Source organism: Vidua macroura, chromosome 20, assembly GCF_024509145.1.
Source record: "Vidua macroura isolate BioBank_ID:100142 chromosome 20, ASM2450914v1, whole genome shotgun sequence".
Lineage (NCBI taxonomy): Eukaryota > Metazoa > Chordata > Aves > Passeriformes > Viduidae > Vidua > Vidua macroura.
Genome location: NC_071590.1, coordinates 8,149,769 through 8,163,015, shown reverse-complemented (window position 1 = coordinate 8,163,015; position 13,247 = coordinate 8,149,769). Strand labels below are relative to the sequence as shown.

Here is a 13,247-nt window from a genome sequence, read left to right as displayed (position 1 = left end):
ATAAACTTGCAATTTCAAAGGGCACATAGGCATTTATTATGTAAAATAGGCAATAATTACATTAAAATTAGAGCATTTGTTCAGAACATACAAACAACTCCCTGCCACTTTACTGAGGATTTTAGATTATTACAGTATGAAAATCTCAATTCTAAATTTCCAGAAACTCCAGGTTTTACTAAGGGCTGATGAACACCTCACCATCTTCCACCAGTTTTCTTTCTTTACTGCTTTCTTCATTGTGTCTTTCCTATCAACCCTGCCCATAGGTTTTACCTGACTTTTATCTTCTGGGACACAACCAAATTTGTTCTCATTCATTTTATTTTGCTGAGTATTGTTGTTAAATTTATATGCTGGACTATGATCCTGCAGACTTCTTGCCACAGTGTTGGGTTTCACTGGCCACTGTCCTTTGGATGTGTCTGTTTTGATGAGCTGGGATGGGTTACGACTGTCAGGGTGTTTTTGCTGCTGGACAGTTTTCAAACTGCTTGAAAAGTTCTCAAACTTCTGAGAAGTTCCGTTATCAGATCTTGAATTTGCTGTTTTACCTAAAGGAGTATATTCATTTCTGTTCCTGCAATACAACAGTTCAGTATCACAGTACCTCTTCTGAATACTGAGCTATGTGATTAAAGTATATAAAAGCAATCCATAAATTGTTGTTTTAGCTTTAAATACCTCCAAACTCACTTGAGTTTACACCAAATTTATCCATATACAGGCCAGTGATTACACCTGTGCATAGATCCATATGACTTCAACTGGCCTTAAAACCCTGCTCAGTTATTGTCCTGCCCTGTGTAAGGGATCTTTCCTGAGCCAAAATTCACATATTTTTGTAACTCTAAAATAAAATAAACAAGCTTTCCTCTGAGAGTGATATTAAAAGGGTTTCTTTGACTGCTACAGGCATATGGGAAAATGTGAGATGCATTTTCACATAAGAACAAAAAGGAAGGATAATAGACATTAAAGGCTTCACCAACCTGCAGGCAGACAAGTTTTTTCCAGCATTTGCTAAATTAAACTTTGATGCATTTGGTGGTTTCATAAGGGAAGGAGCCATCGGATGTTCTGCTTGGCTTTCAAAGACAAGTTTAAAGTATCAGTGACACAGCAGCAGCTTTATTGTAAGGCACACATGGATTCTTCATGAAACAATATCCAAACAAAAATTTAAAAAGCAACAAATAACTTGCTTTTTACATACCCACTGTTTGCTGCTTTCTGCAGTTCATCCACTTCTGGGTTTGCAGTTCCCCAGCCTAATTTTCAAAAGACAAAGGATTGAATATTGATAAAAATGGAAAAGACTGAAAGATAGTAAGTCTTTGTAGGCCTCCAACTTTGTTTAATGTCCCACAAACGGGCTCACATAGGAAGGAGGAAGAAAAAAGGAGAATGTGATCCTTTGATATTTGCAATTATAAGACAACTTCTAACAAGTAGGTTGCTTCTCTAGACAATAGTTCAGTTACAAACATTAGACTTATTAGCAACAGAAATTTTATTGTAAGAAAACTTTTAAACATTATTACAAGTAAAACATAATGAAAGCACTAAAAGCAGAATTCTGCACTGTTCTTTCCAAACCCAACTTGCAGAACAGAAGTTCCTTTCTGAACTACAAGAAGGACATGTTACAAATGTTTCTTCTTGTAACACAGGACTTGAATGTTGATTGAAATCAGCTGAAAACAAAAGGTCTGTTTCAAGAGACTCTATTTAAATGCCAGTGCTACTTCATTCTCCATCACACAAAGAGTCGAACTCCCTCTAGGCAAGAAGTATAGAAAGCTCAATTGTGCAGAGGAGAAAGAAATTTCCTGGAGGACAATTTTTACATAATGAACTTTTCAGAAATAGATATAAAGGATGCATATAGTTCTTCATAAAGACAATGTCTGATTTCATAGAATACAATCAGGAAGTTAAGATTTATTTGGATTTAGAGGCAGTAAAAAAAATAAAACATGTCTTACTTACCAAATGATGAGGGAGAGAAGTCATAACTACGAGTCCCAGAACCAGTACCTGGTTCATTTTTAAGTGGATTTGAAGTGAGGGGCTGTCTAGTCCTTTTTTTCTGATTGAACAGTGGTACAGTCAGACAACCTAAAATTAAAATTTAAGTAATGCCATATTAATAGCAAAAGGATACACAACCCACACTTAAAACATGTAAATAAAATTATTTCATTATTTTACAATACACATAGGAATTACATTTCATAAACACATAAAAGGCCATTCCCTCACAAAATTTATGTTCCGAGCTCTCTGTCCTGCCTATAATCCCATGAATGAAACCTTTCCCTCAGTGACCAGTTCTCTGAATTCATCTAAAATCTCACCCTGTGCTGAAATAAACAGGTAACCCATGCAAGTCCACTCAGGAAATGGGTATTTAGGGCTAAACACTGAATATCCTGTATGATTACTACATATATAAATGTATTTTGTGTCTATAAAAGTATAATGAGTTGTGAACACATAAGAAGGGCTGGTACCTGCTGTGCTCCGAGCCGAGGTGTCAGGTAAACTCCTTTTCATTTCTTTGCTGAATCTTAACAGGCAGCAATGTATTGATTTCTCCAAATTTGCTGTATGGAAGTCAGATAAACAAAGCAAACTAATTAATGCTGCAAACACATCCAAATTTCACGTGATTTCATGGCAGTTTCTCTTAACAGTGCAGCTCCAGTGACTGGCATCATTTCGAACAGAAGCCCTAAAACACAGAAGCAGCTGTACTGACTTTAGAAGATCCATAGGTGCACGCCTAAGATGCAACTGCTCTTTGCAGATTTCAGGCTCTGAGGGAGTGGGGCTGAGGGTCAGGGCCACGTTGAGAGTCAGCGCTGAGGGATGAGGCTGAGGGTCAGTCCTGAGGGTGAGCCCTGAGGGTTCAGCCCTGAGGAACGGGGCTGAGGGTGAGCCCCGAGGGTTCAGGCCCTGAGGGAGTGCGGCTGAGGGTCAGGGCCATATTGAGAGTCAGCGCTTACCGGGCTGAGGGTCAGCACTGAGGGATGAGGCTGAGGGTCAGTCCTGAGGCTTCAGCCCTGAGGAACGGGACTGAGGGTCGAGGCTCGGGGTCAGCCCTGAGGGACGGAGCTGAGGCGAAGCCCTCAGGCGAAGCCCGCCAAAAATAACGGACACTCGTCCGCGCGCTCGCGCCTCAGGCGGTGCGAAAATGGCGGGAAGGTGAAGCCCCGTTCCCACCCGCTGAGGGCACGGCGGGAGCGGCCGCGCCCGGCTGGGAGACACAAGACCCCTTTAATCACCCCCTCGGTGAGATTTCATTAATTACCCCGGCCCCCGAGGAAGCGGTGTCACCCTCAGAGAACCCGGGGCAGGAGCTGAATCTCCAGAAGTGTGTGGACGCAAACGCGTCTGTAAATAAAACTAACGGCATTCTTCACCCTGTTTGTCTCTTCAGCTGTTCTGGCTTTTACACATGACTCGTTCCTGTCTAAAATCTGAGTGCTTGGCACGATTGGATCTTGTCCTGTTTTAGTAAACCTTTTCCTTCAGAAGCGCTCCGAAAGATCTGTATGCAGCACATCAAACCAATCTGGATTCTTACTAAACTAAATATCCCACACCCTTTTTCAGAGTGTGAGTATTGGCAAAGCACGGGAGTAAGGGATGGGTCCCAGCGTTTAACCCTGAAGAGTGAAAACTTTCCATGTGAATTTCCCTTCATTCTCAAATTGGCAGGTCCTGGGACACCAAGAGTTAAAAGTGTTTGGATAGGAACTCCTCCAAGGGGGTAAAAGAAGCTTCCATGTGTTTAGTTCCTAAACTCATGTTTGGAAATTCACTGTCTTTGTCCTAAAAACACTCTTAGGAGACAAACTTCTTGCATGTTAATTAAGTGCACAGACATCTCTGTGTTTCATTCAGCGCTTTGGAAGGAATTACAGCCATTACAGTGCCAGCAGGAATAAAAGATAAATGAAATGTTTGCATTTTGGTGTTTACTCTTCAAACTGCTGCTGTGTTTAAATTCAGCAAACCCAGATTCAGAGTGTGAGTTGTGTTTTTGGTTGTTGTGTCACTCCCCATTCTGGCACCACTGCTGAAGAGAGACGGGGTCAAAGGACAGTACAGACTGTCCAGTGCTGTAAAATGCAACTTTACTGCTTTGTTTAATAAATTACTCATTCTGATTAAATATCTGACAGCTCCCAAGTACAGAGTAATACAGTTGAGTATTTAAGCAAACAGTCTCTCTGTATTAATTCACTGTAAGGTTCAGCAAAATCCGAATGCGTGAACCAAAACAAAGAGCAATTTCTGTAGAAATTATATTCCTGGCAGAACTATTCTAGCTAAATCCTGTGCTTAGCTTTTCCTAGACCTACATTCTGTCAGCCTGGGATATAAAGCCTTTCAGGCTCTGGCCAAATATTCTCCCAGTCACTGGAGTATAATCTTAATAAAAAGGAATTGTTCAATAAACATTCTTTATTCTCTTGCAATCTAATATTTGTTATGTTTATATCATGAGTCATATACCAATTGCAAATACTTCTGTCGTTTACAGCAATAAAGCTTATTTTTCTGTTAATAAGTCCTTTTATTCTAAATGTTTTGATTCTCAGGATGGAAGTTACAGCTGCTCTTTGGCTTAAGCTTCAGAAGCCTTTTTGAACGCTTTTGGAAATGGAAGAAAAGTTGCTGACTAAAGTTTTTTTGGGGAGAGAACAGAACTATTGTCCCGTCGTGGTCTAGATCTGTTTCCTTTTTAATAAAATACTGCAAAAGTTAGAGAGTTGTCCCTGGTGAAGTTGTTTCAATGTGTTAGAGGTCTGTGTTAGCAGATCCCAAGATAGAACTGGAGCCAGAACTCTGGGCAAGTCAGTCGTGGATAAATTGCACTGTAATTTCAGCTCGTGTTCCTTCTAATCGCTGTTCGTAGGATTTCTAAAACAAAAGAGGTTGTACAAGCCACGGCACGCATTGAGGAACGTAGCTGTTCTTTGGCTTTTTTTAGATGAAAATACTTGATGTTTCAGCATTGTGTGCTGGACTAGAGCCAAGATATGATTCTTGTTTTGCTGATTTTGCTCACTTTACATCATTCTGCCCTTATGTAATATAATACTTATGGAACTTCAAACATACAGGAGAATACCTGTTACACCTATTTGCAGTGCAAAAATGCTTGATATTTAAGTGTAAAAACAGTGTTTTCCACTGTTCATTTCCACAGGATTTCCCTATAGATGATACATTATAAAGACTGCCCAGAGTTAACTTTTGGACTGTGGAACAGTGCCATTAACAGCCTCGGAGATGTTACTAAATACAGAAACTGAAGGGGAGGCTCCTTGGGGAGGGAGGTTGGAAAATCCCGCCTCAAAACTGAGTTGAGAACTGTTGGGAGAAATCCACTCACTTTCTTTCGCGTCTGACCTAACCAGAAGAAAGACTCTCCTACTGGACAGATTTTTTTTTTTTTTTTTTTTTTTTTTCCCCTCAGAGAGAAAAGTTTTCCTTGAGCATGAGTTCCCCGTGCGCTCGGGTGAGACGGGTCGGGCTCTTCGGGGGCACTCACGGCAATGAATTATCGGGGGTGCTCCTGGTCAGGCACTGGCAGCAGGATGGAGCTGAGATCCAGAGACCAGGAGTGCAGGTGAACCCGTTCCTCACCAACCCCAGGGCTGTGGAGAGGTGCACCAGGTACATTGACTGTGATCTCAACCGGGTTTTTGACCCCGAGAGCCTTGGGTAAGAGCGGTTGTGCTTTCTGTTGTTCTGCTTTTCTGGGTTTTAAAATTCTTTCCAGATTAAAATGTTGAACGCAAGTTCCCCTACTACTTTAACAGTGCAGTCACATAACTGAAATTACTGACCTTTAACACAAAAAAAAAAAAAGAACAAATTGCATGTGTTAACAGACTCATTTCTATTGCTGGTAGAATCAGTCTCAAACCAACACATTATCTTAAACATAATTTTAAATTAGCATTAGATGAGCTGCATTTGTGTGAATTGGAGTACCACTGTTCTGAGTCAGAGTCATTATTTCTCATGTCTTGTGCAATTCAGTTTGGGAGCTCTTCTGAATACAGTTACACTTCCAAGAAATAGCAGATAAAAGCAATTAAACAGGGACATCTGAGTATCTGAAAGAATGGCACAGAAATCAGGGAAGTATGTTTAATTCTAATTATGTACAGCAAAAGGTGAAAACTTGAAATTAGAAAAATTTGGAGCTAGAAATAATCTATTCTAAGGCAAAAGCATACCCAAAAACCTCAATAATTTAACTGACTCGTTATTTTAAAAGAAACAATGTCTATAATTACTGTAAAATAGTAAGTGATTCTACATTTTTAATAGAATTTGATGTTTCTGTGCTTTTGAGACATCTATTCCAGAGGTGTACTTTGCTGGTAATTCTGTTTCAGAAAACTTTTAAAGGCAAAGGTGAATATCACAGAAAGGAATACTTACTGTATATATTTTGCAGGCAGTTATTCTTACCCTACACATCTTCTCATCTGCCTTTTCATCTTAGAATTTTGTTGTTGATTATTACATCTAAGATAAGCAGATGATACACATAAGATAATACACATAAGTATTGAGGCCATTCTTCTAATTGTTTACTTTGGAAAAACATACTAAAAAAAAAATATAGTTTTGTTTGGTTTCAGCTGCTTTGAACACAGAACACTTGAAAAAACACCAGATTAAGACACCGGCAGGTTTCCTTCATATTTTAACTACTATTTCTCAGTAAATACTATGATGTTGCCTGGTTCTATTTCAGCACTACTGAGTGTTTGAAGTACCTTCCCCTGGTCCCTTAAGTGTAGAACCTTCAAGATCACAAATTATTTTACAAAATAAGAAAAAGGAGGGTGAAATCTTGATACTACTGAAAGCAATGGTGTAAATCTCCTTGGCTTCAATAAAAAGTATTAATTAACAGTTTTATGTGAAGAAATGTTGAATTTCAAAGGTAGAGCTAAGGAACAGAAAGGTGGATTATATGATACACAGAGTCTCCTGAAATTACAAGTATTAAAACTTTGGAGGAACAGATTTGAGGTAGCAAAATCTTCACTGAGCTTTAAGGATCCTAAAGGAATAGACTGTAAAAGTCTGGTGAGATCATGAGAAGACAAGAAATAAAACAGGTTAGAAAAAACCTTGAGGGTGATGTCCAAGGCAAAACATCATGGACTGATGTCTGAATATGGTCTCCAGCAGGAGGGGGATCCAATCTTGGAAGTGCTCTACGTTGTTGCTAAATTTTTAGTTAGTTTTATTATGCATAGGGGGAAATTTGGGGATGTAAGGAGAAATAAATCGTTTCCAGCCAAAATTTGATTAAATAATTCTAATACCCTTCTGCACAAGACACAGAATAATAAAACAATTACTAGACAATCATACTTGATTTCTTCAACAAATTCAGCCAATTTAAAGTTTGGTAATTAAAAAGGTTTCAATTCCAGTCAGTTTTGGATTTAAAGTAAAAAGAAAAGGCTAATACGTATTTTGTTGACTGTAAAGCCGTGGAATGAGCTCACTAATTTCTTTGTGCTGATATTAACAGCAGGCCAGTGGTGGAAGATATTCCATATGAAGTGAGGAGGGCTCAGGAAATCAATCATATATTTGGTCCCAAAGGTAGTGATGATGCCTATGACCTTATTTTTGACCTTCACAACACCACTTCTAACATGGGTGGTACCATTATTCTTGAAAACTCCAGGGATGACTTTACAATTCAAATGGTTCATTATATCAAGGTAAAACTAATTTAAATGAACTATTAAAATACATTATTAGTTGTAATGTTGTCTTACTATATATGATTTTGTAGTTTCTTTAAATATACTATTTTTTTCTTCTGCAAAACTGTTTAAAATATTTCATTACTCATGGGATGATTTTTTTTTAATCAGAGGCAACTATTAATTTGATTATAATATCAGGTAATTCAGATTTAAACTCATCATATCTTCATGTATTAAAATGAACATTATTAAGACTGATGGGCAAAGAGGAATACTTAGAATAACATCTATGGAAATTAATGCAGTTTAATCTGCTTTCACACTGCTCTATCAGGAACTTGGATAAATTTGGGTTATACATGCTAAATAGTTAAACATTAATTTTGTTAAATAAAGAGATGTAACAAATAATGGAAGTAGGTACTGACAATGTTCCCTTATCAGTGATGTGTCTTTAGAAGCTGTTTGATTCTGCTGTTCCTGAAGTTTTGGTAGAGTGAGGTTTGCAGAATTTGCTTGAATTCTGGTGGCCTGGGCAGTGACTGGTGGAATCCAGGCTGGGCCAATGGTGTGGGATTTTAATTTTGTTTTTTCCCTTAAAAACAAGGTATTTTCAAACTTTTTTTTTCTTATTACACGTATTCTTTTTAAAGGCGTATTAAAAATACACAAAGATCTAAAAAGCTTTTGACTAAAATTATGTGAAGAGTAATGGTAGGCAGTCATCAAGAAAGAAGCCTCAAGTAGCAAAAATGCCAATAAAGAAGATGAAAAGAGGCTTAATTCACAATTTGTGTCCCCATAAGAGAATTGGAGTCTAACCCCAAATAAAATAGTTGAAATCTGCTTTATGGTATTTCAGTTCTCACTTTTGGAATCATGCTGAGGAGATTTTTTTTTTTTCCCTCTGCTGGCAGTTCAAGACCAGAACTGTGCTCAGTTCTGGTTCAGCAGAGCTGCCTGGCATCAGTTAATGGAACAGGCACCAACAAACACAGCTTTGTGCATTTTCTAAAGATGTCCTACTTCCTCGAGGGCCCTGAAATAAAGGCAACATATTGAAGACATTGTGTAAATCACTTCTGCATCAGTAATCTTTTGTGGCACAACATTTGAAACCATTTTGCATGACAAATGCATTTTTAAACCATCTCCACAGAACTCTCTGGCTCCAGAACCTTGTCCTGCTCTGCTGATTGAACATCCCAGCCTGAAATATGCAACTACTCGGTCTGTGGCAAAACATCCTGTTGGTAAATATCAAACTTAAAGGCTCTTTCAACCCACCAGCAATGATTTGGAAATATGGCTGTTTCAGATGTGTTCACTGCCTTATGCAGAGTGCTCTGAGCACCAGGAGCTGCTTGTTTGGCAATATTTACCAAAATGAATGGATGTGATTATCCATTCTTCTGAAGAGTTCTGATTTACACCATAACAGAAATCCTTCAACCCACTTTTTGCAGAAAATATTCATAATACATGACAAAGACTTGCTTGCCTTAAAACCCCACGTAATTCTGTTCCTTACAATCCCTCTTAAACATTCAATACTGACCCAGCAGACATTTGTTTTTGCTGTGCAGTGTAAGCAGCTGATGTGTGGTGGTGACATTAAGTGACATTAATGATCTCCCTCATCTCCAAACAGGTGTCGAGGTGGGGCCCCAGCCACAAGGTGTTGCTAGAGCTGATGTTTTGGACAAAATGAGGAAGATTGTCAAACATGGCCTTGATTTTGTGCAGCTTTTTAATGAAGGTAATGAGAGGTTACAGCATCCTGTGTCATGTCAGTGGACTATTTTAGGAGAATATTTAAAAAAAATGACATTTTACAGTTAAACAGGTAAAAGGTGGGGGGAGAATTAAAAAATTAAGGTCAGGCCTGTGCACTACCTAAATACACTCTGACAAAATAAGTGGTTTTAATTATTTCAGAGTACATTTTGTCAGGGGGTTGGGTTGTTTTGTTTTTTAATAGAAAGAAAACAATACAGTTATGCAGGTCAGAATTTCCATTATTGTGCTGGTATAGTAAATATTAAATACCCCTGATACCACTCTGTGCTGTGCAACACTAGCAAACAGGCCTTTCATTGATTTCCTCATCTACAAAATAGGTCTTTTTATGTGAAAAGTAACATTTCAGTAGCAAATTTAGACTTGAACTTCACATGCCCCAATACATGACTGGACCATCTTTCTACAACTTGGCTTTGAGGGGACAACCTGATGATTTGAACCATTCTGCAGAGAATAAATAATGCAATGTTCTTTTTAACAGGCAGTTTGTCACCTTGACATTAAATTACATTTATTCTTTCTAGGCAAGGAATTTCCACCATGCACAATCGAGGTTTTTAAAATAATGGAAAAAGTAGATTATCCCAGGAATAAGAATGGTGAAATTATTGCAATAATTCATCCTGAACTACAGGTAAATTCTAGAATAGTTTCCTTTTGTGACATTTTCTACTTATTCCTGTGTTGCTTTTGCTACATTGTTGTATATTTTAGTAATAAATATTTAAAATGCCAATATTACCAAAGGGTTTTATTGAATATTTTAGGCCTCCCCTAGGGTTAAGTCCTCTCACTAAGGTCATACATTCATTATTTCAGGAACTGTCTTGGGAATCACTGAACATAAAATCACTACAAAGAAAAAGCCAATAGGATAGCTTGTATTTTAAAATATAAACCTAATTTTTAATTCTAAAATGAGGGTCTGTTTTCAATCGTGAGCATCTGCAGTTTCCTTCTAGTTCACTTTACCAGTGAATTCTGAAAATGAGGGCCAGACACACAAAATTATATATACAAAATTATGTATTAAAACTAAACAGAATTATTTTAAAATGCCATAAACTGCAGAAATTTGCATAATTAGCATTATCTCAAGAATCACATAAAATATACAGAAACCTGAAAGTAAATATATTCTATTTCTTTTCTTTCCCTAAGGATCAAGACTGGCAGCCACTGAAGAATGGTGATCCTCAATTTTTGACTCTTGATGGAGAAGTAATTCCATATCAGGGGAACTGTACAGTCTATCCAACATTTATTAATGAAGCTGCATATTATGAAAAGAAACAAGCTTTTGTGAAAACAGAGAAAATCAAACTCACTGCAAAACACCTCAGGTTGTCAGTCTCAGAGCACAGCACTTCTTAAGAGCTTTTTTCATATAAAAAGTGGGTTTCCTTGTGAAGTCCAGGGTCATTCAGTAGTAACTTGTGGGATAAATAAATGCAGAATCTAATTTTAAATTGTAATTTAATTAACCTTGCTGAGCACTTTGAGATCTATTGTCATAATGCTGATTATGACTCTGTTTATTGTTTAATAGACTCCTGTAGATGTAGAATTTATAAATATTTTTATGAAGTTTTTATGAAGAAGCTCATCCACAGTACTACATTATATACAGAAATTACAGCTTATCTACTTCATAGCCCCAAAGCTCAATAACCAATGGGTTAATCCTTTGAATTAATTCCTCAGGTAAACAGGGAATTAGATGTGAGACAAAGGAGAAGCTGGGCAGAGAGAAACAGGGGGAGGGTGTGTGTAATAAATGATATTATCTGCATATGTGACTGACCCTCACTGTGCTGAAGTGGAAGCCTTGGGGTTTATTTTGTTTTTATATTTAAAAACATAAAACCAAGCTAAAAACAGGATTTCAGAGGTATATTCTAAAGAGCTTTACATTTCATTTTAGTGTATTTCATAATTAATTCAAGCTGTTTCTGATTTAAGGCAAGATCTAGGCATTCTGGTTTTGATGAAGAGCAATGCACAAATTATACCTGAGTATTCCAGAATGGAAATTAAGAAGAATTCCATATGGGGAGACTTGTTCTGTATCTGTAGAGACAAAGCCTGTCATAACATCTTAAAAAGAAAAAAAAAAAAGGGGGTTTAATTAATTTTCTAAAGTTGTTTTTTTACATATTTGACAAGTAGGTGATAAACATTATGAACTTAGCATAAGGATACATTATTTTTTTACTGAAAGATTAATTGTCCAGATAACTCCTATATTCTACCTTTGAAAAGTGATGTCATCCTCATTTACTACTAAATTTAAAGTAGTTCTTCCTTGCCTTTGTGTAACTCCTATGGCAATAAAAAAAAAAAAAAAAAACCCAAGGGATAGAATGTTGATTGAATGACAAGTTTTATTTCCTTGATTTAAATAACCATGGTATAAAAAGCACAGAATTACCTGCTCTAGCCATTATTCAGAGTGCCCTGGAGACAGCACGTGGTTGATGCGAGGTGGCCAAGCTCTGTGGCCACACAAGGAGGGATTTCCTCAGTGAGAGCTTTTAGAAGCAGCCCCCAGCTGGTTCCTGAGTTCACCCCCAGGTTTTGTGCCTGGGCAGGGGCACAGCACATTCTTGTAGGGTTTTTTGTGCTTTTTTCACAGCCCAGAGCAGCCTCAGCGCAGCACAGAGGCCTCGTTGTGTCTCCAGTGGCCTCACGGCCCAGCCTGGCTCCTGAGTGTGTGTGAAGAGGTATTTTTTTTTCCCTTTGTGCAAAAACTGGCACTGAGAGGATCCAAGCAGAGCTGAGCACCCCTGAGGCAATGTCCTTCCTTGGCAGCCTTGGTGCAAAATCAACAATCAAAGATTCCGAGACCGCAGGGACTTTTCTTCTCCTCCTCACATCTCCTTCTGAGAAAGCCAAACAGTGCTGGGGTGTGACGTGGTCTGTGGGTACACAAATGTCCTTCCCCTCAAATTCCTGTGCCCAGAACACAGCCCAAGGTTCCTGTGGATCCCATCCATCCATCCAGGATCCCATCCATCCATCCAGGCCGTGGTTGGAATCTCAGGGCACGGCGCCTGCCGGGGGCCGCTTGGGCAGCAGGACCCACGCTCACCAAATAATGTAAATATTTTGCATTATCCTTCCCACTGCAGGCTTCCCTCACGCTCTCTTCTGTCTTAAGAAAGTCTTTTGGAGCATTTTGCCCACAGCTGCAAAATCCAATGCAATTCTCATTACCATTCAAACACAGAACTGAGTTCCCCTGAGTCTCACCTAAAATAGCACCTTTAAAACAGGCACCACATGAATAATTCTGATGAAAAGCCATGACACTGGAGACACATGTTAATTGAAATTTAAAAGTACACAGAACAAATATTTCTCCTTATATATACACACATAAAATGGAAAACTAAAAATATAATTCATAGTACTTGGTCATCACAGGTAGTGAAATAAGAGCTACAGAAATGCATTACAGAGTCCTCTGAATAAAAAATAAAGTCTGGAATTGCATTGCACTGGACTAATTTTGTTCACCTTGGGAAGAAATACTGACTTCTGATTTTTCTGAAGTGGTTGAATGCAAAAATTACTTCAGAAGAACTTCCAGTGTGGTAACTCTTTATGTAGGAAGATGCAACAGCATGGGAAAGCCAAGGAGGAAAAGTAATGTTGTGACTGGAGCAAAAATCCTCC

The 13,247-nt window shown here is 38.3% G+C and overlaps 2 protein-coding genes across 7 annotated transcripts in view; one reads left to right on the top strand and one right to left on the bottom strand.

Moving 5' to 3' along the window:
* SPATA22 (spermatogenesis associated 22) overlaps positions 1-3,124 on the bottom strand; it is a 45,904-nt gene extending 42,780 nt beyond the window's left edge. For all 4 annotated transcript variants that reach the window (XR_008440123.1, XM_053995499.1, XM_053995500.1 and 1 more), the window contains exons 1-6: positions 3,012-3,124; positions 2,517-2,609; positions 1,993-2,121; positions 1,217-1,271; positions 993-1,088; positions 277-580 (exon numbers count right to left, since the gene is read on the bottom strand). Coding sequence is in view for 3 of the 4 variants with exons in the window: in XM_053995499.1 (XP_053851474.1) it covers positions 277-580; positions 993-1,088; positions 1,217-1,271; positions 1,993-2,121; positions 2,517-2,559 (627 nt within the window). In the remaining variant the exon portion in view is untranslated. The remainder of the gene's footprint in view (positions 1-276; positions 581-992; positions 1,089-1,216; positions 1,272-1,992; positions 2,122-2,516; positions 2,610-3,011) is intronic.
* A 93-nt stretch (positions 3,125-3,217) lies between these two features.
* ASPA (aspartoacylase) lies at positions 3,218-12,024 on the top strand. Of its 3 annotated transcripts, XM_053995772.1 has the most exons (8): positions 3,218-3,297; positions 3,446-3,624; positions 5,495-5,742; positions 7,583-7,778; positions 8,926-9,019; positions 9,418-9,525; positions 10,094-10,203; positions 10,731-12,024. In XM_053995772.1, exons 3-8 carry the CDS (start codon positions 5,516-5,518, stop codon positions 10,941-10,943), a joined length of 948 nt encoding a protein of 315 aa, XP_053851747.1. In that variant the 5' UTR covers positions 3,218-3,297; positions 3,446-3,624; positions 5,495-5,515; the 3' UTR covers positions 10,944-12,024. The 3 variants fall into 3 exon arrangements, with proteins under 3 accessions (XP_053851747.1, XP_053851748.1, XP_053851746.1); XM_053995773.1 differs by lacking the exon at positions 3,218-3,297 and having other exon boundaries at positions 3,419-3,624; XM_053995771.1 differs by lacking the exons at positions 3,218-3,297; positions 3,446-3,624 and having other exon boundaries at positions 5,454-5,742.
* The last annotated feature ends 1,223 nt before the right edge of the window (positions 12,025-13,247 follow it).